The sequence below is a fragment of the Megalobrama amblycephala genome, linkage group LG2 (assembly GCF_018812025.1).
Source record: "Megalobrama amblycephala isolate DHTTF-2021 linkage group LG2, ASM1881202v1, whole genome shotgun sequence".
NCBI classification, from domain to species: domain Eukaryota; kingdom Metazoa; phylum Chordata; class Actinopteri; order Cypriniformes; family Xenocyprididae; genus Megalobrama; species Megalobrama amblycephala.
In genome coordinates, this window is record NC_063045.1 from 6,467,209 (window position 1) to 6,493,352 (window position 26,144).

General features: G+C 39.5%; 2 protein-coding genes across 10 annotated transcripts in view; one reads left to right on the plus strand and one right to left on the minus strand.

Annotated features, from left to right (window-relative positions):
* The window catches only part of LOC125263285, a 1,003,076-nt gene that overhangs the window by 777,893 nt on the left and 199,039 nt on the right, over positions 1 to 26,144 (minus strand). The gene's annotated exons all lie outside the window — the stretch shown is intronic.
* LOC125263290 lies at positions 233 to 22,895 on the plus strand. 8 transcript variants are annotated; one of them, XR_007183745.1, is made up of 7 exons: positions 233 to 397; positions 530 to 615; positions 704 to 816; positions 2,980 to 3,267; positions 3,791 to 3,865; positions 18,493 to 19,666; positions 22,567 to 22,895. XR_007183745.1 is itself a non-coding variant. In XM_048182301.1 (6 exons), the coding sequence occupies exon 6, from the start codon at positions 18,849 to 18,851 to the stop codon at positions 19,605 to 19,607; it is 759 nt and encodes a 252-aa protein (XP_048038258.1). In that variant the 5' UTR covers positions 233 to 397; positions 530 to 615; positions 704 to 816; positions 2,980 to 3,267; positions 3,791 to 3,865; positions 18,493 to 18,848; the 3' UTR covers positions 19,608 to 19,957. The 8 variants fall into 8 exon arrangements, 1 of the variants encoding a protein (XP_048038258.1); XR_007183748.1 differs by having other exon boundaries at positions 3,210 to 3,267; XR_007183747.1 differs by having other exon boundaries at positions 530 to 606.

Below are 26,144 nucleotides of genomic sequence, written 5' to 3' on the forward strand. Positions count from 1 at the left end.
TAATATTACTTCCAATATTTCCAAATTATGTTCATTTTCATAGAGTGGGCCAATATCGTGACGATTATTTAAAATCAATCGGGAGAAGCAGATATCGTTATCGTGATTAAAATACGATTAATCGTGCAGCCCTAATTTAATTTAATTTGACTTGACATTTGATATTCAACAGTATTCTTGACATTTATTCAACAGTGCTTTTGATCTGCCTGCATTGACACTATTCTTTAAAAGGAAAATGATATACCAATTAACAATGTAAAGCTGCTTTGACACAATCTGCATTGTAAAAAGCGCTATATAAATAAGGGTGACTTGACTTGACTTTTTATTTTCAGCAGCTGGAGAAGAGACAGCCTGTGCAGCAACAACAAGACAACAATGATTATAAGCAGGGGTGGGTATTAAATTAGTTTCTGACTTGTTCAGTACCAATAGATATAAGGCCCTGGACTAATAGTGCTGCTATCGGTATGTATGTAATGTTCAGTCATTAATTACCCTTTATATGCAACCACATATCATTCAGATAATCTCCAGGTGTTCTGCACGGGTCCAGGATCAAGAGATCATTCATCATGCAGACCATGTTCCAGGAGAAGCAGGGTATACTGGGTGAACAACTATGCCTCATTTTTCCAATATCACTTAGGTAAGACTAAATGGATTTAAAGTGATTTCAATCATGGGTCATTTGTTTCAGGTCTGCTTGATCATTTTGTTGTCCTGGATGTGAGAACATGGTCAAAAGGTGTGTCAATCAGCATCCAGCCATAAAAGCAGCCTTCTCGTTAAAAGGCTCAGGAGGACAAACAGGTAATTCACAGGGTTGAATTTCACAATTCAGTTACTCACAGAGACAAGGAGATGTTAATAATTCTGAATTTGAGGGGTCAGCAATTTTACTATTTGATACATTTACACTTTTTTATTTAATTCAGAATGAAATCATTGTGATTGATGAATCTGAATATAGGTGATGTGTACATTTATTTAGAAATCGGATTTGATATTTTAAAATGCACTGTCTGTCCAAAATTACAGACTTTCCCGCTGTTGGTGCGTATTAACCATCATCCTGTTATTGCTTCTTTTCTGTTTCAAAAAGCAGACTTTATATTTATCATTCCAGGTCCTGATTAGGAGACGCAGAGAACATGAAGCTATGTGCTGTGCTGCTTATATTTATCAAGCAGTAAAAATGCTCAAAACTAAACAGAAGCATTTTGAAATTTTATGACAACCGTCATTTATTACACTGCATTCATTCAACAACAATGGTTACACATGCTTTACACTTTCAAATATCAGTTTTTAATCTGATCAAGTGTTACATGTCCTATGGAACAGATTAGAAAAGGTTTAAATCACCCCTTACAATCAGAATGAAATTTTAAAATCTGATTTGGCAAATTCATTCTGAATGACATGGTTGCATGTGACTTAAAGGGATAGTTCACCCAAAAATGAATTTTTTTCTACTATGGAAGTCAATGTTGGCCCAAAGCAGCCTGGTAACAAACTTTCTTTAAAATATTTTATATAGCTTTGGAACAAGCTGAGGGTGAGTAAATGATAATAGAATTTTCATCCCTCTATCCCTTTAATTCGACTGTGCAACTAGTCCGATTACAAATTAATTATTAGGGTCCATGTAAATGCAGCTATTGTATAGTCCCAAATTATACACAATCACATCACATAGGCTGCTTGGCAACCCTATAACTTCTTTAAATCTGAAGCTATACCAGCAACATTAGCTGTGTTTACATGGGCTCTAATAATTAGACTTTAATCAGACTAGTAGCACAGATGGAATAAAAAGTCACATGTAACCACATTAGTTGAAATGAATTGGCCGGGTCCAATTGACATTTCATTCGGATTGAAAGGGCATGATTAAAGCTTTTTTAAAATCTGTTCGATTAAAATTGTTCGAATCAATTCGACTATCAAATACAATCCAAAATCTCCTTCCTCTCATCATCTCATCCGCAAGCTTCTTGTTTTGGGCGTTGAAAGGGGCATTTTTACTGCTTGATAAATAGAAACAGCATGGCACAAAGCTTAATGTGCTCATCATCTCCTAATTAGAACCCATAATAGATAAATGTTAAGTCTGTTTTTAAAACATAGAAAAGCTGTGTAGTGCAGTCGTGCAATGTACCAACTGCTTTGACATGATTATTGGGTTAACTAACTTGTATGCAAGGGCTCACAAACTACTGAGTGTTCGAACTTACAAAGTGTACGCCTGCCTAAAGGGTTAGTTCACACAAAAATGAAAAAAAAAAAAAAAAGACTCGCCCTTATGTCATTCCGAACATGCAAGAATGTGTTGTTCATCTTCGAAACATAAGTGAAGATATTTTAATGAAATCTGAGAGTTAACTCCCTCAATTTACAGACCATGCAACTAACACTTTGACACTTCAAAAAGTTCATAAAGACATTGTAAAAGTGATCCATATGAATGGAGCAGTTTAGTCCAAATTTGAACTTGAACTTCAAAGAGACTTGTTCGCTTAATGCAATATACAGTTTGAGTTTAGACTTTTTTTTTCCACATATAAACATTAATTAGCGAACATAAATGGAAGCTCAACTGTACTTGTTTGTATATGCACTTGTGTATTAAATTTGTTCATTATATAAAGTGATCGAGTTTATTCAGAAAATTTGGACTAAACCTCTCAATATTCATTAGATTAGATTTACGATCTGTATGAACTTTTGTTTTAAACATCAAAGTGGCAGTTGTGAAACGAAAGTCTTAACAGGTTTGGAACAACATGAATTCATGTCATGATAAAAACAAATAATGTTGTAACTTACAATATATACATGATATTTTAATGATTTCAAAATACTATCAAAAATTTAAAAAAAAACTTCATAATCACAATTCATTTAGGCTACATGAAATATGCCTTTACTGTATTTTTTCTTAAAAATTTTTTTTCTTGCTTTCGTGTACAGAAAGATGTATTTTTGAGGAGGCTACAACAACAACTAAAGCCAGGGACACACTTAACGACTGTAAGGCCGATTATAAATGTAATTTGATACTTTCAACTGATCTTGCCCAAACACGTCGAGTCAGAGCCAGTTGCGTTCAGTCTGTTTATAATCTAAGTATTTAAATCCACTTCAGTCGAAGGTAACAGTTTTTAAGTGTGTTGATTTCAGTCTTAGAATGTTTCTTCTAGTCGTTCAGTGTGTCCCCAGCTTGAAGGAGTCAGCAGTGAGGGAAGTAATCGTTAAAATGTAAGTTCTTTGAGAATTTGTGCACTATTTATTATCTAAATGTAATAATGTACACTGCCAGTCAAAGATATTGAGATTTGGAAGATATTGCAAAATTTAATTTATTCCTTTGACGGAAAATTTTCGGCATCATTTTTCTAGTCTTCAGTGCCACTTGATCTTTGATCATTCTAATATGCTGAATTGATGCTCGGACATTTCTTTTAAAATGTGCTGCTTCATATTTTTGTGTTCTTGAGCATAAAATCATCATATTAGAATGATTTCTGAAGGATCATGTGACACTAAAGACTGGAGTTAATGATGATGAAAATTCAACTTTGATCACAGGAATAACTTACTTTTAAAAATAGATTAAACTAGAAAACAGTTAATAGTAAAACTATTTTAGAATATTAAAGTAAAAGTACTTCACAGTATTATTATTTAATGTATTTTTTCATCAAATGCTACCTTGGTAAGTAGAAGAGACTGCTTTCAAAAGTAAAAATGCAACTTCTAACAATGTAATTCAACCTTTCAGCTGCCAGAGGAGGATGATGATGGCAGTGGTGACCAAGGTGACAGTGCAGCTCAGGATGAAGAAGAGGAGGAACATGTAAGTTAAACATGCTTTCCTCATACCTTTCTAACAAACAATAAACCTGACTACAATAACTACTACAATAATTTTTTTTAGCTTCCAGTTTGCCAAAATCCAAAGTGAATATATAGAGACCATCCTCCTATCCTTGCCTCAGAAGAACCTGAGAAAGGCAAGGCAAGGCAAGGCAATTTTATTTGTATAGCACATTTCATACACAATGGTAATTCAAAGTGCTTTACATAAAAAAAGAATAATAAAAATAGAACATAAGGAATAGAAATAACAGTAAAAACAGAGAATTTTGCTATCTGGATGGAAGAGCTAGGAAGTCTCAGAGAGTTTGTTGTTGTTGTTGTTATTGTTGTTGTTGTTGTTATCCTTGTTATCCATATCCTAACCATGCACTACAGCTTAAATTTCCCCATGGTTTGTCCCATTATCCAAATTTACCAAATTTTACCCTGATCACTTTCTTCCTAATTCTCCCAGCTCTTTCAACCAGACAGCAATATTTAAAATGCATTAAAAGTCAGAATAACAAGATGATACATAAAAGATATAAAATACATTAAAAATGAAAATAAAAACAGGAAAAGGAATTAAAAGAATAAAAAGATAACACGTATAAAATAAAGTGCTCAATCAGCAAATGTATAGATAAAAAGATGTGTTTTGAGTCTGGATTTGAATGTGGCTACTGTTGGAGCACACCTGATCTCTTCTGGAAGCTGGTTCCAGCTGCGGCTGGCGTAACAGCTAAAAGCAGACTCTCCTTGCTTTGAGTGAACCCTTGGTATTTCTAAATGACTTGATTCTGATGATCTGAGTGATCTGTTAGGTTTATATTCTATGAGCATATCTGCAATGTATTGAGGTCCTAGACCATTGAGTGATTTATAAACAAGTAACAGTACTTTAAAATCAATTCTAAATGCAACTGGAAGCCAGTGCAAGGACCTGAGGACTGGTGTGATGTGTTCATGTTTTCGGGTTCTGCTCAGAATCCTGGCAGCAGCGTTCTGTACGAGCTGCAGCTGTCTTATGGTCTTTTTGGGAAGACCAGTGAGGAGCCCATTACAATAATCCACCCGGCTGGTGATGAAAGCATGAACAAGTTTCTCTAAGTCTTGACTGGAGACAAAGCATCTAATTCTTGCAATATTTTTGAGATGATAATATGCTGATTTAGTTATTGTCTTTACATGGCTAATGAAACTCAGGTCTGACTCCAAAATCACACCAAGATTCCTGACTTGATTTTTAGTTGTTTGACCCCTAGAGTGAAGGTACATGTTCACTTTGAGAACTTCATCTTTGTTTCCAAATGCAATGATTTCAGTTTTGTCTTTGTTTAACTTAAGGAAGTTTAGACACATCTGATTTTTAATTTCATCAATGCATTGGCACAGGGAGTCAATGGGTCTGTAGTCATTAGGTGATAGGGCTAGGTAAATCTGGGTGTCATCTGCATAGCTGTGATATGCAATTTGGTTCTTTCTCATTATTTGGCTCAGTGGCAGCATATATAGGTTGAACAGGAGGGGTGCAAGAATTGAACCTTGAGGGATGGCATGGATGTCCACTCAGACTTATGGTCACCGATACTCACATAATAACCTCTCCCTTCTAAGTATGACCTGAACCATTTAAGGACCATCCCAGAAAGCCCAACCCAGTTTTCCAGCCTGTCAAGAAGAATGTTGTGATCGACAGTGTCAAACGCAGCACTGAGGTCGAGTAGAACCAGCACTGATAATTTACCTGAATCTGTGTTTAGGCAAATATCATTTATTATCTTTATGAGTGCTGTCTCTGTGCTGTGATGCGGTCGGAAACCAGATTGAAAGTTGTCAAAGTATCCATTCAAGCTTAAGAACTTGTTCGGCTGATTGAAAACAACTTTTTCAATGATCTTGCCTATGAAAGGAAGATTTGAGATTGGTCTGTAGTTGCTCAATATGGTGTTATCCAGATTGCTCTTTTTCAGGAGGGGCTTGACAACTGCAGTTTTCAGGGATTTTGGAAAAGTCCCAGAGAGAAGTGAGGCATTTACCACTTCTAGGAGATCTGCTTCTAAACAGTTAAACACACTTTTGAAAAAAGATGTGGGAAGTGTGTCAAGGGCGCAGGTTGATGTTTTAAGGTGCTGTACTGTTTCTTCTAAAGTTTTACCATCAATTGCTTCGAAAACAGACATAATAGCTGCTTTCTGATGTTGTGATCTGATCTGTTTTACCCCAGTGCAGCTCAAGGATGTGCTGATCACCTTTCTGATATTATTAATTTTCTCAGAGAAGAAGGAAGCAAACTCATAGCATTTGCTGTCTGAGAGCATTTCACTGGGAATCTGACTTGGGGGGTTTGTTAGTCTCTCTACAGTAGCAAAAAGAGTGCGGGTGTTGTTTAAGTTTTTGTTTATAATATTTGAGAAGAAGGTCTGTCTAGCTTTGCCTAATTCCACATTGAAAGCATGAAGAATATCTTTATAGATGTTATAATGGATTTCAAGTTTTGTCTTTCGCCACATGCGCTCAGCTTTTCTGCATTGTCTTTTCATATTTTGCACTGCTGTTGAGTTTCTCCACGGTGCTTTTTGTCTGCCACTCTTCTTCCTGACTTTCACAGGAGCAATGTTATCAATAACATTCTGTACTTTTGAGTTAAAAGAATCAAGGAGAAAATCAACAGAGTCTGCAGATATGCTTGGTGTTAAAGATATAGCCTTCATAAACAGTGCACTAGTATTCTCATTTAAGCATCGCTTTTTGACCGAGATAGATCTAGCTTCAACCGTCGGAGAGATCAATAAATCAAAGAAAATACAGAAATTATCAGATAGCGCTACATCCTTAATGACAATGGATGAAATTTTTAGACCCTTACTAATAATTAAATCTAGAGTGTGTCCACGATTGTGTGTGGGTCCATGTACATGTTGAGTCAGATCAAAAGTATTCAAAACAGTTATGATTTATTTTGCCATATTGGATTCTGCATTTTCTATGTGGATGTTTGCTATTACTAAGTCCCCAGTAATAGCAAAACAGTCAAACTCAGAGGAAATTGCTGATAACAGTTCTGTAAAGTCCTCCACAAAGGCTGGAGAGTATTTTGGAGGCCTGTAGATAACTATAAGTAGAATGCGAGGAGCACCTTTTAACACAATACCCAAGTATTCGAAAGACAAGTATTCACCAAATGACACTTGCTTGCATTGATAGACATCTTTAAATAGAGCAGCAACACCTCCACCTCTCCTAACAGCTCTGCAGACACTCATAAAAGTAAAGTTAGGAGGGGCTGTTTCATTCAGGATTGTTGCACTGCAGCTGTCTTCAAGCCATGTTTCATTTAGAAGAATAAAATCTAGGTTGTTTGTGGTTATTAACACTCTGAGGTCTGAAGGTATCGCCGGCGATACCACCGTGGTTTTTTTCTTATCAGTGTGAAAGAGACTCAAAATACTCCGTCAATGTTGCACATACAATTAAGAGTTATACACCATTTTAATCTGTGGAATATCTTCTTTCATTTGTGTACACTCAGAGTAAAAACAAAATGTTGTGCTTTTTGTAAAATAAAGAAAACTAACATGATGCGTGATCTCTCGTCTCCCTCTGAACGAAGTCCAATCTGATAGTTCTTAGAAAATGAACTGTAACTTAGTGAATACTAATGACAAAAAAATTACACTTATGTCTAAAAAAACGTTAAGATGTCAGGTTTTAAATCATGTAAGTCAAATTGAAAACAAACCTTCTGTGTTTATGTAATCTGTATGAAAAGAGAGCCATGTCAGAATTCCTTGATTCAGCTCATTATCCGCTAATGCGGCCACGCCCACGGAGCCAGCGCTATTCAGACGCAAATTCAGAGGCAATACATGCATACATCGTCTCAATCGTGTATTTATTGTCTTCAAAAGTGTTTTGAATAGCCATATTTAGCGATCTCTTGCCTCTGTTAGTTCCTTGATTGTCACATGATTTGCCTCTTCTTTTACTGAGGCATTTGTGGACAAAAGGGGCAGAGCGTCCTCTGGCTCAAGTATGAATTAAAAACACAGCATCCAGCGCTCATAATAATGACAATAAATATAGAATAATAAATATTACTCCTCTGTATAGAAAATTGATATAAACATATGAGAATCCATCAATATTTCTCCAAATGTGTATGCTTTTAAGCATATTAAGAAATTATGGTCAATATAAGATTTTAAGAGTCAAAATGTGAAGCTTGAGTCTTAGATCTTTTTAATGATGTATAGTTTGTCAACTGCACATCAACATTTAGGCTCTATAATATAACAAATATAGTAGCCTATATGAAATGCCCTAGAGGTAGGAATGTTCAGACGCTTTGCATCACAGAAATACATTATATTTTAAAGTATATTAAAATAGAAAACCATTATTTGGTTAGAGACTTGAGACTTCTTTTAAAAACATTATAATGGCAATGTGTTCAATCTTTTGACTGGTAGTGTAATTTCACATAGGCCTATAAAAAATTTTCTTCATATCATGTGCAATAATACGTGCATGCATGAGATCACAAAAATCATGTTTTTTTTGTCCTGAGTGGACTTTAATCCTGTTATCAGCATGATCACAGAGGGTTTTTTCACAGCCTACCTGACTGAAAGGCCTCATTAATATGCAAGTCATTTCAGGTCATTATTATTCAATTCTTTTGTCTTCTCAGGTGAGAATCACCCATTATACATGAGGATTCACGCCTCCATGCATACTGTGTTTCTTGACCAAAAGTGTCTTAGAAAATTTAAATCTCTCTATTGTTTTATATGAAGGAGTAGGAAGGATAATTTTTACTTCATTCTGAAGCAAAAACTCTAGTCTACAACCTCCAATACCCAGAAGTCTTATGAACACAGATTTAATATACTTTTTTTGGCCTTATTTCAGTGACTTAAGTTTTTTGTTTTTTCAATAACCACGCATAAACGTTATTCCTTCAAAAACACAAACATGTATATACATGTTCCTCACATATTATTGTAGCCTAGTTTGTGCTGAATACAGTGTAATGACACTTTTGTCATTAATATGTTTATGAACAACTGAAAAAAGCACAAATGTCAGGGCATGTCAAAACTTCTCCAGGGTCCCAAAAATCCTCAGACCCCTGAGGGTTAAGTCATTGACTAGAAATGATTTATTTTTAAGTGAGCGGATGTTTAAAAGTGCTAACTTAATAGTCTTACTTTCTGTCTCTACAGTAGTCTTAGTTTGACGTGCAATAGGTAGCAGATTAAATGGGTTTGCCAAACGGTTTGAGAAGGCCTTAGGCTTTCTATAACGTAATAAAACAGAAATAGAGAAAGCTACAGGCACACTGGGTTCCCACTTGTTCTGTAAACATTTGATAAAGTCACTGTTATCATAGCGGGGACCCGACACACATCACTGAGAGCTGTTATCGGTTGTTTTTGGTTCACCTAGAACAGACGGAGGAGGTTGAGGGCCCTGGCATTGTGGCAGGGGCCGAAGAGCTCTCGCAGGAGGAGGGGGAGGGTGAGCTGGGCCCACAGGTTTTGGTGGTTTCGGGGCTTGACGCTTTTTTGTTGATATCTGGGGGCTTGCAGCAAAAGAGTGGGAGAGTTTGGTTCCAACATACACCAGTTCCTCCATTTTCTCTGAGAAGCACAGAAGAGGGGATGCTGGAGAGAGGGATAACGTGTCCGGTGAGAGGGGCTGTTGCTCTGGTGTTACCGGAGGCTGTAATATGTTGTCCTGGCTTCCCTGGCTGTTTTCCCAAAAGTTGTCCTTGGGTGCTGAATCTTGGAGCAGTTCTAACACGTCACTGTCTCTCGGTGAGCTCTGTGGGCAGGGCTCAGTCAGGATTGTGTCAGTGAGCAGTGGTTGTTGTGGCTGCGTGGTGTTATCATTGACCTTGTGGGATGTGTCAACCGCATGTCCATTCAGGTGCTGAAATGAAGTCCTGTGGTCAGTTGTACTCTGTCCAGGTGTGTTTGTGCCATTTAGGTTGAGTGGATTTGCACACACTGCTGAAGGATGATGGAGGCAGAAGTAGATATTGTCCTTTAGCACTCTTGAGCCCAGTTTGTTTGGGTGCAGGCCATCATGAGTGAACAGTTGTCTCTGACTCCAGAACAGATTGAAGTTGTCGATGAAATTCAGTCCTTTTAAGTTGCAGGTTTTTTGCAGCCATGTGTTAAGACCAAGCAACCGTGTAAATCTATTTGTTCCTCTTGCTGGGAGTGGTCCACTGATGAACGACTGAACTTTTAGTCTTTTAAGCATTTCAAAAAGTTCATTGAAATCCCTCTTAAGGAGTTCTGACTGCTCCTTCCAAATATCATTCTTCCCCACATGAATGATTAGTCGATTTGCAGTCTTATATTTCATCAGAATGCTCTTAAGTTCCCTGTTTACATCAAAAACTGTTGCTTGTGGAAGGCAGCATGTAGTTGTATCCCTGCTGCTAATGTTTCTGATAATAGAGTCTGATTTGATCTGTGTCCGATCATGTTTGGGGATTCCTCACCCACATTCATTAACACTTCAAATCTGTTCTCCAGATGTATTGGCGGTGGTAGGGAGCTATTGTTTGGGGTAGAGGATGCTACTGCATTAATGTGTGATACTCGTGACAATCTGATGTCTCAAGTGCCTTTGGGTCTCACTCCCTGTGTGTGCCATCGATTAATATGTTGATCAATTTCGGCACTCAGTACGGTCTGTTTAGGGGCATTAGATTCATGGGACTCACCGACTGTGTGCTGAGGATGTCCATGATGAAGCTCTGTTGTGTGTTCCTTCTGGTTTGGTAGTCCCGCAAGTAACTTTGTTTCAAGGACTGCAATCCTTTGTAGAAGTCTGTGGCAGTTTGTGCAGCAGGTAGATTCTTCAACCAGAGGAGGCATATTATTTCTAATCCTTTCGGATGTAGGCAGCTGTGTTTTCCCTTCTCCGGAATGTAAGCTGATGGCTGTCGTCAGTGGGAGCCTGGTTGGATAAAAATTCCCCTTTTTTGTAGCAATTCTTCCAGTTAAAAAGATTGTTGGTGCCAAGATTTGTCGTTTGAGCACTGTGCCTATTTGCTGTAGTTAAAATTAGGAGATAAAATATAAAAGCAATAGAGCAAAGCGCGGAGCTGTAAGCAAGAGCGTCCGAACAGTAGCGAAGCAGGAAGACACTCTTCCTCTTCTCTCACAGCTCTCCATCATCTACCTCTGCAACACTGTTGGCAAGAGTGTTCTACACAGCTGAGGACACGGTAATGAGAGATTTCAAATTCTTCCTGAGAAAGTCCACATGTTCATTTTCTTGAACAAAAACTGTACATGTATTTTTGGGTGGGCCAAACTATTATTTGAAGAAATGCTAAAAATCTCTATATTGTTCTTTATACATATCTTTGACTCTTTATGAATGTCATCTTCTGGATTTTTTTAGCTTTTGAGAAGCTCAAGGACTGTATATCTTTGGTAATTGTGATATTGTCTGGCAGTAAAGCAGTATTAAAGCAAATTACCTCAGTATATTTGTAGCAGCTGCCTCATACAGGACACTTAAGAAATGGTTTAAAATATATTTTTTGCAAATAAAGTAATAAAATATCGGCTGAATCTTTTTCATATCTTTGTCATTTTTGTGCCAAACAATGGATAGTAGTAATCATAAGAGTATCTATAAATATAATTGATAAAATCATTATTTAACTATACCCATCTAATGATAAAACACTTTGTCAATTAAAAGAATAAAACATATTAATTACTGGTTACATTTATTTATTGATTGTATTGTTTGATCTATGAATGTGTTCAATTTATGAATTCATGTGTTAACACTTTACATGGTTACATGGTAATGTTCAAATGTATTGGCTTAGTAATTGTACAAAGTGTGATGATTTCATGGATGCAGTGTGTTTCTAGCCATTTTCTATCAGAATTTAATGAGGGTTTATATTGGTTTCCACTACATATTTTGATCTGCAAATGTATTAACCAAAGCAACACAATTCCATATAACAATTAGAATTTATAAGGTTTTATAGCAGAGAATGAAGTGTTTATCAGTTCTGCATGGATTTCAAGGTTATGGACGGTGCACATTTCCATTCCCCGGAATAAAGGTGAGAAGCAGATTTTAAGATAAAGGTCGAGGTGGTATTTTGGTCTTTAGGACGTACCTGTCACGTTCCAGCAACGTACCACTAAAACGTCGCCACAACGAATATGGGAATCACAAAGTTACGTCCCTAGAACGTTATTTGGTACGTCGCTATAACGAATATGGTCCGGTCCAGTTACGTCGTCACAACGTAACTGTGTTATCTGGGTATTTGCTCTGGTCCAGATCCAGATTACGTGCCTCATGAAGTAGCGGCGCGCGCGACCAAGTGTAGCTACACAGCCCCCTCTGTTGGAGAACATGAACACTACACAATTTCTCCAGCAGGCTGCTCTATGCTCGTCGGTCTTTTTGCAATGTATTTGCGGGTTGTTTTGAACGAGCTGTAAAACGGGGACATTTCCGTCGACAGCTCCAGTCGGGAACAGAACACCAAAAACCGGTCTGGTCACCCTATTTTTGAAACAGTTCTGACCAAGTCCAACTCCACTCCACATTTAGATTGACAGCCGTCACAACCTACTAGTGACCGTGTTTACTCCTTTCTTTTCAACCATTGGATAGGATTTTAAAAACGGCTGTTGTATTTGTGTAAGGCGGGATGTTACTTCTGTCGAAGCACTGTTAAATATAGGTGAAAAACTACGCAGCAAAAATAATAAATTTAATGCTTTCTTAAAAAGGCAAAAGAACGCATGCACGTTTTCTTAATATTATAATTAAAAACCAACAGACTGATGAAAATGCGGGACATTTTCTCAATATGCGACGTGCGGGACAAGGAGTCAAAATGCTGTGCGGTACAACGCAAAGCGGGACAGGTGGTCACCCTAGTGGGCGCAGCGAGTGGACTGGTGGTCTTCATACGAACCTCCCGGTCAATCCAGCTCCGGAACCTCTCGTGGTCTTCCTCCCCGGGTTTCGGCACCAGTGTAATAAGTTCAAATTCGTGGGGAAGTAAGAGGACAGGGTCGGCTTTGACTGCTGACTGAGCTTTTATTTCAATAACAAGTGTCCAAACAAAAGTCTGTGCAACGCACAACAAATAATCCACATCCACAGACGGGCTTCACTCCAGTAGTGATCTCCAGATCAGTCCCAGTGTTTCTCAGTCAGCAGTCTCTCTCTCACTCCTGCTTCTCTGGTGTTTTATCCTGTCTCCACGCCAATTACTGGAATTAGAAACGGGTGTTCGTGATTTACATTTAACCCACTTACTCACCATGCGTCTCCGGTTGCAGACTCCGCTGAACCACGCCCCCCTCGCCAGACTGCATAATGCAGAAAACTTATCATTCATTCACATTCACTTCACCTGAATTAACAACAGACATTAAGCACATGAAATTTCAAATCATTCTCTTTTCTTCCTCCAACTGCATATTAAATCTTACAAAGAAAATACTGTGAGAATATACCCACTTAATCAACATTAAACAGATCAATGTCTGACATATTATATATTATAATAATAATAATAATAATAACAACTTTATTTTGTATAGCACTTTTAAAAGTCATTTCTCAAAGCGCTTTACATAAGTAAAATTAAGATACATAAAATAGGCATAATAAAAACACATTACAAAAGGTATTTATAAACAATGGGGAAAAAAATTAAAATAAATTAGAAAAAAAAATACATAAAATAAATCACATGACAACCACAAGAATTACTTTTTCACACAAATGCTTCCCTAAAATAATGAGTTTTAAGGGATGATTTAAACATTTTTAGGGATGCTGCATTTCTAATCTCGGAAGGCAGAGAATTCCATAACTTTGGGGCAACTGAAGAGAACGCCCTATCACCCATTGTTCTTAACTGTGTTACCGGAACAACTAAAAGACCAGAATCAGCCGAACGAAGATCACGTGTCAGAATGTAGGGTATTAAAAGCTCAGTAAGATATTGAGGAGGAAGTCCATTTAATGCCTTGTAGGTTAACATAAGAATTTTAAAATCAATACAAAATTTGACAGGGAGCCAATGCAGGGTCTCTAAAATAGGTGTTATATGATCTCTTTGTCTTGTCCTAGTCAAAATACACGCAGCAAAGTTTTGAACCCACTGTAGTTTGTTCAAAGTAGATTTTGATGCTCCTGCTAACAAGGCATTACAATAATCAATTCTAGAGAAAACCAGGGTATTAACTAATTTTTCAGCTACAGGAAAACTTAGCATGGACCGTAGTTTGGATATATTTCTGAGATGAAAAAAAGAAACTTTAACAGTATTTCGTACGTGAAGATCAAATGTTAAATTGGAATCAAATATTACTCCGAAGTTTTTTAATTTGTTTTGGAACTGAATAACAGAGCCATCCACATGTAAAGCTACAGGTTCCACTCTGCGTAACCGGTAAGGCGAACCAATGAGCATCACTTCAGTCTTATCACTGTATAGACATAGGAAATTAACTGACATCCATTTTTTGATTTCTGTGATACAGTTAGAAAGAAATGAAACAGCCGCATTTACATCAGGTTTTGAGTGAATGTATATCTGGGTGTCATCAGCATAAAAATGAAAGTCAAGTCCAAGAGACCTCAAGAGTTGGCCAAGAGGGAAAATATAAAGACTAAAAAGTAGAGGGCCTAAAATTGAACCCTGAGGTACACCATATTTTACCACACCAACCTCAGATCTACAGCCACCCAACACAACAAATTGTTTGCGATCTGAGAGATAAGACTTAAACCAGTTCAAAACAGAGTCAGATACACCAAAGACAGACTCTAGGCGGGTGAGTAAGGTACAATGATCAATAGTGTCAAATGCTGCACTGAGATCAAGCAGAATCAGTATTGATAAGCATCCAGAATCGGAAGCCATCAGTAAGTCATTTGTGACTTTAACTAATGCTGTCTCAGTGCTATGCATTTTTCAGAAGCCAGATTGAAGAGGCTCAAAGAGGTTATTTACAGACAGATGGGAGAGCAATTGTGAGGCAACAATACGTTCTAAAATTTTAGCAATGAAATGTAGATTAGAGATTGGACGAAAAAATTTTAGATTCTCAAAGTCACAGGTATTTGTTTTTGGAACTGGGGTAACAGCGGCAATTTTAAGTGCAGATGGCACAACACCAGAAGACAGAGAGTCATTTAGAATACTCAAAATAGCTGGACACAAGGAAGAAAAGCATGACTGAAACAACCTAGCTGGTGTAGGATCAACAATTGAGGTGGTAGCTTTCATTTTTAAAACCACATTACACAAAGATTGAGAAACTAAAGTGGAGAATTCTGAGAGATAAACACCAGAGCATTCTATGTTATTTACTGTAGAAGTAACAGATGTATGAGTAGTAGTAATCTGATCTCGAATCACCTCAATCTTATTGCTAAAATACACAAGAAACCTGTTACACAGTTGATCATAAGAAGAAACATTGAAGATATTATTTCTGTTTAAAAAGTTGTTGATTGAATGAAACAATTTTTTAGGGTTATCTTGATTACTTGCAATAATTGAGAGAAGTGAGCAGACCTTGTTGATACAATTTCAGCCCTATATTCACACAAGCTTTCTTTCCAGGCCTGATGATACACAGTTAAACCAGTGAAGCGCTATTTGTGCTCCATTTTGCGACACGGAGTTTTCATGACGTGCAGTTCATTGTTATACCAAGGGGCAGATCGTTTAAAAGAAACAATTTGTGACTTCAAAGGAGCAAAAGTGTCCAGGCCGGATAAAAGAATTGTGTTTAGCCTGTTTACTTTGTCATCCAATGCATCAGATGGTAAAATACAACTTGTAGCAGAGTCAATAAAGTCAGAGAAGTCAGTGGGCGCAAGGCAATTGGATAAAAAACATTATTTTGGTACGAACAAAGGTACCTACACCGTGATGATCGATGTAGATAGCGTTTTGGATGAAGAATTCCATTGGTGTTGCAGAGTGCGCGTGGTTCAGTCCCCAAAGCATAATTCCCATTTAGGTTCAGCAGCTGGCGAGAAGTGTACCTTATAGCCATGCGAGAGGAATCCACGCAAATTGCAGCATCACAATTGTGCAAGTCCTGGGTCGCACAGTTGTTGATGGTTAGTGATCTGCAAACACCCAGAGATAGCAGCAGTAATCCAGTGACTGTAAAAAACATAATGTTTTAAATCCATTAAAAAAACAAATACTTAACGGGAGAAAGGAGCGGCAGCCAAAACGCGGCAGCGTGCCCTTTCAACCGGAACTGGCCATGGATGGATGATAGGATGGATTATATGACTAAATAAAAAAGAAATAAAACAACTAAATGTCATACATGCATGTCATCACATACTCTAAATTCTCTTTCTTAACAGTATATTCCCATATAGTTGATTAATAATATCAAACTATCACAAATTGGCTCAGTTTGCATGAACTAACACACATCAGACAACGTGTGTGACGCAGTTGATTTGAACAACTCATTGGATTGAACTCCGATTGTTTTTTTTTATGACAAACTATTCTTTATCTCTTTTTTTCAACATGCATATTTCTATATTTTCTCATCAGTTAGTTATCAATCATATTTCTTACCGTAAACCATTAATTAAACACATATGACTGATTACAGAGCAATAACGGAGGAACAACACTCACCGGAGTTCCTCGAAATAAAAGTACAAAAAGATGTTTAATCTTTGAAATAAATATTATAAATATTAAAAATATTTGCACTCTGAAATCAACAATCTTCTATCTCCGCTCACATTTGTAAAATGGCACACTACATTTTCTTTTCAAATTAACAGTCCATTAACCACCCTAATTATGAGGGGTTACACAGGGACTAAATATCACGTTATTTTGGGTTGATTCAACCCGCAGCAACAGTGTAAAAGCAGCCCAATTCTGCGGGACTTGGCAACACTGGGCGCCGGAGAGACAAGTCTGACGGAACCGTCTGAAAAGTGCCAAACCCAAAACCCTTTTGAAATTCAGTTCATACGTCACTGCTCTACTGGTTGTACTGGAACACTTAGTTTGATAGAAAATGCATAACTTTTATGATTATTTATTATGAAAAAAAATCGATAACTTCACTGTTATTAGTAAAAATATTAAATAAATTGTAATGCCATCAAATTCAGTAAGCAATTATCACGCAAAAGCTGTTATATGTAAGCTGTGTACCAACATCATTTGTGTAAAGAAGGCCTTTATGTGCTACTTGCCAAACTAAGTGTTGTAGTACCTATTACCAGTAGGAGAGCAGTGATGTATGAACTGAATTTGGTGACAGTAGAATGTGTTACAGTGAAGTTGAGTATTTTTCATAATACAAAATGAGCAAAAGGGTTTTGCACTTTTCAGACGGTCCCTTCAGACTGGTCTCTCCGCTGCCTGCATAGAGACTAATTTATATGTTATAAAGCACATTTGTGGAAAATTGGGTTGTTGTAGCTCATTTTCTAGGTTACTATGATTAGAAATGGCTGCATTTGTGTTTTAAAAATGTTTAGCTCATGAGTTATTGATCCGGGAAGTTTGAATCTGTCAATATATTGCCAAATTTACTGAACTCCTTGACTTGAGCACTTTACTGAACTCCATGACTTGAGCACTGACTGCATTTCTTTATATTTGAGTCCAACAAGTTCAAACTCTACGAGCCATGCATTATTTGTGTGCATTATTAAGGTATGGAGCTGACTGAAACACTACTGCCAGCCAGCGGGACATTAAAGAGGAACTGTTTGTCCGAGCTCACAGCAAGGGAACGATAATATCTTTGCGAGGGAACGCAAATATCTTTGCGTGGGAACGCAAATATCTTTGCAAGGGAATGCAAAGTTTCTCGGGGGAACGCAAAAGTTTTGTGAAGGAACGTAAAAGATTTGGGAAAAAAAATTGTCCTCCCATCCCAATTTTTTTCCACCCTTTAGGGGCTCTGTAATAAATAGGGTGGTTGTGTAGACACACTGCCAACACACATTTAAGTTCACGAGTTCACACTTGCAAATAAGTCAGATAAATAAATATGCGTATGCGTATAATATAATAAGTAAAATATAAGTATGCGTATTTGGCGTGCTGTCCGAGGAGAGGGCTCCAAGCTCGGTATTTGGCCCGAACCCAGAGTACTCCCCCCGTATTCTGGTTAAGGAAATAACCAGGCGCGTGTGAGATTTGGTTAGGAAGATAACTATGCGAGAGTGAGGAGATGGGGTGGTGGAGGGATGCTGAAGAACTGTCGAGGAACATGGGTGAGTCGACTGTGTATTTATAATGGTCTCCACTTATGCTGATTGGGTAGACTTGTTGATTACTGATTGCTGACAGCTGGTCAGAATGACGTGATGATTGAAAGGATCATTTGAAAATGCTCCTCCCGAATTTTGTTAATGAAACATCATTTCAGACACCATGTACAAGCGAATTTTGCATCCGATGTCCCCTTTAAATATATTGTGGCGAGGGGGGCGTGGTTTAGCGAGGTCTGCAACCAGAGAGAATAGCGGGAGACGCTTGGTAAGTGAGTGGGTTGAATACAAATCACGAACACCTGTTTCTCATTCCAGTGATTGGCACGGAGACAGGATAAAACGCCGTGAGAAGCAGGAGTGTGTGAGAGAGAGGGGAACTGCTGACTGAGTCGTGTCGAGGTTCTTGGAGTGAAGCCCTTGTGGATTGTGTATACCAGACTTGGAGAGAAGCCCTTGTGGATGGTGTATACCGAACCTGGAGTGAAGCCCTTTGTGGATTGTTTATTTTTGTTGTTGTGCGCTGCACAGTCTTTCTGTTGAACCTTTTTGAAACCTAATAAAGTCTCAGTCAGCAGTTGTTCGTCGACCCTGTCCTCTTCCTTCCCCAACTACGAACTTAACTGTGCTACACTGGTGCCGAAACCCGGGAAGGAAGACGGGAGCACGTCGCCATGCAAGCTTCGTCCTCCACCCCATTTGCGGAGATCATCGCGTCCCTCGCGGTCCTGCACTGCGAACAACAACAGGCCCTGCTGGAGCTAAGAAGTGATCAGGAGCGGTGTTTTCAAGCCATCCTACAGACCCAGCAGGAGGACCGCGAGGCGTTCCGGAGCTGGATTGACCGGGAGGTTCCCGGGGAACCCACCGAGCAGCCCGCTGTGCCTGTCCACCTGCCCTTAAACAAGATGGGCCCACTGGACGATCCAGAAGTTTTCCTCGAGCTCTTTGAGAGATCCGCGGAGGCGTGTAAATGGCCGCGGGACCAGTGGTCTATGAGGCTGGTCCCGCTCCTCTCAGGAGAAGCACAGGTGGCGGCACAGCAGCTCCCAGTCCAGAACCTCCTGGTCTATGACGACCTACGGCGGGCCATCGTCCAGCGGGTTTGTCGGACCCCAGAGCAGCATCGACAGCGCTTCCGCTCCCTCGACCTGGGTGAGTCCGGCCGGCCCTTTATGATGGCCCAACAGCTCCGGGACTCGTGCCGCAAATGGTTGCTGGCTGAGGGAAGCGACATGGACCTGGTCATCGATCGCGTGGTACTGGAGCAGTTCATCACTCGGCTCCCGGAAAAAACTGCCGAGTGGGTCCAGTGCCACCGCCCCACGTCGCTGGACTCAGCCATCCAATTGCGGAGGACCACATGGTGGCGTGCCAAGGGGTCGGCGATCATTTTGTGGATAAATGTCCGGTTATGGAGGTCGGGACAGTGATCCGGGTCCCCGACGATCCACAGGCCGCCCCTGGTCAGGCTGGCGGGTACCAAATACCTGTGAGTATCAAGGGGGGTACCTATCAGGCTTTGGTGGACTCGGGCTGCAACCAAACCTCTGTTCATCAAAGCCTGATTTTATCTGGGGCATTGGATACAGGCCGCATGGTTGGGGTTCGGTGCGTGCACGGGGATGTGGTGAGATATCCTATAATGTCCGTCATAATTAAATTTAGGGGACAAAAGCATAGTGTTGAGGTGGCAGTTAACCCGCACCTCCGGCATCCGATAATTTTGGGAACGGATTGGCCTGCGTTCAAGCAATTATTGGGATGTTTATGCTCGGATGCCTCTTGGGCGAAAGGAAGCAGGCGAGTGCAGGTGGGAGAGACTGATCAGAGACCGGAGAGTTCTGCTGCAGGGGATCTGAGTGAAGCCGGAAGACTAATTCTTCCGGAACGCGATGATTTTCCCCTGGAGCAGTCTCACGATGAGACGCTAAAACATGCATTTGAAAGGGTCTGCATGATTGATGGTCAGCCTCTCCAGCCTGGACGTCCGCTTGCTTATCCATATTTCGCGATTATAAAAGATAAGTTGTATCGAGTGACCCAAGACACTCAAACAAAAGAAGATACAACCCAGTTGTTAGTGCCAAAGAGCCGCAGGGAAATGCTTTTCCACGCGGCTCATTCTAATTCGATGGCGGGGCATTTGGGACAGGCGGCGACACTAAATCGTCTCATGACCCGGTTTTTCTGGCCGGGCATTCACGAGAATGTACGCAGGTGGTGCGCGTCTTGTCGTGAATGCCAGTTGGTAAACCCACCGGCCACCCCAAAAGCGCCATTGCGCCCACTCCCATTAATGCAGGTCCCCTTCGAGAGAATTGGTATGGACCTCATCGGGCCATTAGAACGATCAGCAAGGGGACATCGCTTTGCATTAGTCATTGTTGATTATGCAACGCGATATCCTGAAGCAGTGGCTCTCCGCAACATTTCTGCTAAGAGTGTTGCGGATGCACTGTTTCTTTTAATCTCCCGGGTGGGGATTCCAAAAGAAATCCTCACTGATCAAGGCACGGCGTTTATGTCATGCACGTTACGCGAACTGTACGAATTATTGGGCATTAAATCGGTTCGTACCAGCGTCTTTCACCCACAAACAGACGGGCTGGTCGAACGTTTTAATCGCACGCTTAAATCCATGATTCGTAAGTTCGTTCAAGAGGACGCCAAAAATTGGGATAAGTGGTTAGAACCTCTGTTCGCAGTGCGAGAGGTCCCGCAAGCCTCCACGGGGTTTTCCCCTTTCGAGCTTCTCTTCGGACGCCAGCCCCGCGGGGTGCTGGATGTCCTGAGGGAGGCTTGGGAGGACGGACCATCTCAGGCCAAAAACGAAATTCAGTATGTGCTGGACTTGAGAACAAAACTCCACACTTTGGGGCGGCTATCAATGGAGAATTTGTTACAAGCCCAGCACAGACAGAGCCAGCTGTATAACAGACGGTCTAATTTACGCAAATTTGCACCGGGAGAGAAAGTGCTTATATTACTCCCTACTTCAAATTCGAAATTACTTGCAAAGTGGCAAGGACCCTTTGAGGTCACACGGCAAGTGGGCGAGCTCGATTATGAGGTGGTACGGTCCGACAGGAGGGGGGCACGTCAAATCTATCACCTCAACCTCCTGAAAAAATGGAATGAGGCAGAATCAGTGATGCTGGCGACGGTGATTAGCGGGGAGGATGATCTCGGGCCAGAGGCGATTATAAAAACTCAATCCCTCGCTCTGATCCCGGGAGGAGATCACCTCTCGCCCTCCCAGCTCACTGATTTATCTAAATTGCAAACAGAATTTGCAGACGTGTTCTCTCCCCTGCCGGGACGTACCAACCTCATTCAGCACCATGTCGAGACGGAGCCGGGCGTGGTTATTCGCAGCCGGCCGTATAGGTTACCTGAACACAAAAAAAAGGTAGTTCAGGACGAATTAGAGGCAATGCTGAAAATGGGAGTAATAGAAGAGTCCAGCAGTAACTGGGCGAGCCCGATAGTTTTGGTTCCCAAGACCGACGGCTCGGTTCGTTTCTGCGTGGACTATCGCAGGGTGAATGCAGTGTCGAAATTCGTCGCGTATCCAATGCCGCGGGTGGACGAATTGCTTGACCGGCTAGGTGCGGCTCGATTTTATTCGACACTGGACTTAACGAAAGGGTACTGGCAGATCCCCTTGTCGCCTTTATCCAAAGAAAAGACAGCTTTCACGACGCCGTTCGGATTACACCAATTTGTTACGCTTCCGTTCGGGCTGTTCGGGGCACCGGCTACCTTTCAGCGACTCATGGATAAGATTCTCCGGCCCCATGCTGCATATGCGGCTGCCTATCTAGATGATATTATTGTCTATAGTAATGATTGGCAGAGGCATATGCAGCATGTGAGAGCCGTCCTGAGATCGCTGAGAGGGGCTGGGCTCACGGCCAACCCGAAGAAGTGTGCAATTGGGCGCGTGGAAGTAAGGTATCTGGGCTTCCACTTGGGGCATGGGCAGGTGCGTCCCCAAATTGACAAGACAGCAGCGATTGCGACCTGTCCGCGCCCCAAGACCAAAAAGGAGGTTAGACAGTTCCTCGGGCTGGCGGGATATTATAGAAGGTTTGTACCTAATTATTCGGCCCTCACCAGCTCGTTGACTGATCTAACTAAAAAGGATGCTCCAGATACGGTCCAGTGGACGGAGCTGTGCCAGCAGGCCTTCACCCAGGTGAAGGCTGCTCTATGTGGCGGACCATTGCTTCACTCTCCTGACTTTTCTGCTCCCCGGCCTGAGTCGGGCGGTGGGGGTATGTGAGGGGGGCGTGGTTTAGCGAGGTCTGCAACCGGAGAGAATAGCGGGAGACGTTTAGTAAGTGAGTGGGTTGAATACAAATCACAAACACCTGTTTCTCATTCCAGTGATTGGCGCAGAGACAGGATAAAACGCCGTGAGAAGCAGGAGTGTGTGAGAGAGAGGGGAACTGCTGACTGAGTCGTGTCGAGGTTCTTGGAGTGAAGCCCTTGTGGATTGTGTATACCAGACTTGGAGAGAAGCCCTTGTGGATGGTGTATACCGAACCTGGAGTGAAGCCCTTTGTGGATTGTTTATTTTTGTTGTTGTGCGCTGCACAGTCTTTCTGTTGAACCTTTTTGAAACCTAATAAAGTCTCAGTCAGCAGTTGTTCGTCGACCCTGTCCTCTTCCTTCCCCAACTACGAACTTAACTGTGCTACATATATATATATATATTTTTTTTTTACTGGAATCATAAAAAAACAAAAAAACAAAAACAAACAAACAAAAAAAAAAAAAAAAAAAAAAAATGAAATTTCAGATCTATGACTTTTACCAGGGACCTGCACAGGGGGGTTGCTCAGGTTGCCCTGGCAACTGCCCATATGCCCTTCTCGACTCACGCTGCCCTTCTGAGGTGGAAAAAAATTATTAAAAAAATCGTACAATGGATGCAGAATTTCACGTAGGCCTAGATAAAAAATAAAAAAAATCGCAAAGCCTCATTCACTTCCATATTCGGGCACCCGTCCGAAAGTGAAAGTCAGTAGGGGAAGGGCAAACTCTGTTTACGTGGCTGCAGCGCTGCACGCGACCGGTGTTACGAGATTTTCGGTTTCTGAGATTTTCGGTTTCAGAGGGCGGAGCTTACATGAATATTAATGAGTTTCGCAGACATGCGCGATTGCACGTGCAACTGAGAATTTTAGTTCACACTGTATCTCAAGACATTATGGATATGGATTATTCCATAAAGGTAATTATATTCTCAGCGTCGCGGCTGACTTATGCCTAAACTACAGTTGTTTTCAACACGTAACAGTTTATAATGTGCTCATTAGTATGCACGATTTGTACAGTCGTCTATAACAATGACAGATACTTCATGTAACAACCTTCAGCTATCGTCTACAATGAGTTCTGCTCCTCGTGCTCTTCCTTTGCGATGTTTTAAAACTCGGTATTTTATTGGTTGTTATTATTAAGTACATCACTGCCTGTAACAACTGAAATAAACCTGTATAAATGTTTTTGAGGACTTAGCTATATCTATTCTGGTATTGTTCTTAAATTCTTGTTCATTTTGATATGATGTAGGCCTATTGCTCTTCAAAAGGATTAAAATTATTTATGTTTAGGGTCACCAAGGTTGCATTTATTTGATCAAAAATAGGCAAAACAGTAATATTGCAATTTGTGTTCTATTTTAATATATTTTAAATGGCTGTTTATTCCTGTTCCTCCAGTCTTCAGTGTCACATGATCCTTCAGAAATCATTCTAATATGCTGTTTTGCTGCTCAAGAAACATGCTACTATTATCAGTGCTGAAAACAAGGAAACCATGATACAGTGCCTGTTGATTCACATAACAGCAAGTTTGAAGAACAGTATTGAAATCTTTTGTAACATTAGAAATGTCTTTTTTTCCCTTTTTAAAAAAAAAAAAATATATATCTATTTAATTAATCCTTGTTGAATAAACTTCATCTTTGTGAAATTAATTTCTTAAAAAACAAAACAAACAAACAAACAAAAAACTACAGTGATTCCAGTAATTATTTTTTAATAATTATTATTTACTATTTATTCCAGTAATAAATAGTAATTTAATGCAAATGCATTTGTGTAAATTATTTGGGGGGGCCACTGTCTGTAAAAAGATAACGTTTTGTTGTTATAAAAATAGTTTTAAGTAAATAAAGTCATTAAAATTCAAAGAGAGGTAAAAATGTCAATCTTTGACTAAAAATGTAATTTTTTGATCTGAGAATAGCTTTCTTATGTGTCATATTTTCATATATTAAGGGACTGCTACAGTAGCTAAAGTTTGTTGTTGGCAAGTCCATGCCCATCTTTTTGTACAAAAACAAAATGTCATTAAATGTCTCACATAATATCATATGTTCACTCCATCACACATTATAGAAAGCATCTATTAATCAAAAGCAAATCAAGGCCATATTGCCATCTTTATTCCAGGATTTGTGATATATGTTTTGACATAGTTTATTATTTTTTTTTTCTTTCAAAATTTCAATTTCAAAATTTCATGTGCCCCTAATTAAAACCCCATGAAGAACATGCATGTTTATGAACATTAATGACCAGTGAATTCAGGTTGACTGGGACACTTTTGGCCATTGAGATGACTGGGAAAAAGTTTCCCGATCAACCTTAATATATGTCAAATAATGAATGTTTGTGTATTTTATTTTTTATTTATTTAACCTTTATTTTTCCAGGAAGGTCCCATTGAGATAAAAAGAAATCTCTTCTTCCAGGGAGTCCTGGCCAAGATGGCCGTATTAAAATTTTCACATAATTACAAAACACATAACAAATTCCAAACAGATAAGGTAAAAACAATAACATTAATCATATATCACCAAATTAATTAAAACAGCCACACACTTCATTCAATTTACATCGCAATATATTCTTAAACACATTCAAAGAAGGAATTCTTTCTAGTTGAGCATTAATTTGAAATTCATTCCACAGCCAAGGAGCAAAGTAAGAGAAAGCTGATTTTCCATGTTCTGAGTGTATCCTAGGTACTTCTAATTTAATGCCAATCGATGATCTAGTGCTATAGTTCTTTTTATACAGGCATAAAAGCCTAGTAATGTAATTTGGCAGCATACCCAACAATGCCTTTACTGTAAATACTAATATATGTGATTTCCTTCTTTGATGTAAAGAGGTCCAACCTACACGGTTATATAACAAACAATGATGTGTACGTGAACAAGCATTTGTTATAAAACGCAACGCAGCATGATAAATGCAATCTAATCTTTTTAATAAATATATAGAAGCATGCATATAAATAATATCACCATAATCTAAAATGGGTAAAAAAGTACTGTGAATAATTTTCTTTCTAGCTCCAAAGGAGAAACATTTTTTTTGCCGAAAGAGAAAGCCCAATCTTGGTTGTAATCTTTTTACTAAGTAATCAATATGAACATCAAATGCCAACTTCTCGTCTATCCATATTCCCAGATATTTGTAGGTTGTTACTCTCTCTATCTGCACGTCATCAGCAGTAAGAATAGTCGGAGCGGTGATCATGGAACGACTACGTGAAAAAACAATGTACTTAGTTTTATTCACATTTAAAATTAATTTTAATTTCAATAAATTATGCTGAAGAGTATTAAAAGAATCCTGTAACATTTCAATAGCTTGTGAAAGAGAGGCTGCAGCTGAATAAATTATTGTATCGTCAGCATAAAAGTGTAACTTTGCGGATTTTATTCCCTGCCCTAATTCATTTATAAAAATAGAAAAAAGAAGTGGTGCCAGTAAAGAACCTTGCGGGGCACCCTTCTCAACTGTTAACATGGATGAAACATAATTATCTATAGCAACACATTGCGTTCGACCAAATAAATAATTTTGACACCAACTCAAGGCCGAGTTACAGAGGCCTATACTTTTAAGCCTCTGCAACAGTAAGCCATGATCCACTAAATCAAA

What these genes read in the sequence shown, in the direction of transcription:
- LOC125263290 (XM_048182301.1), top strand. Translation starts at nt 18,849, where the DNA reads ATGCAAGCTTCGTCCTCCACCCCATTTGCGGAGATCATCGCGTCCCTC.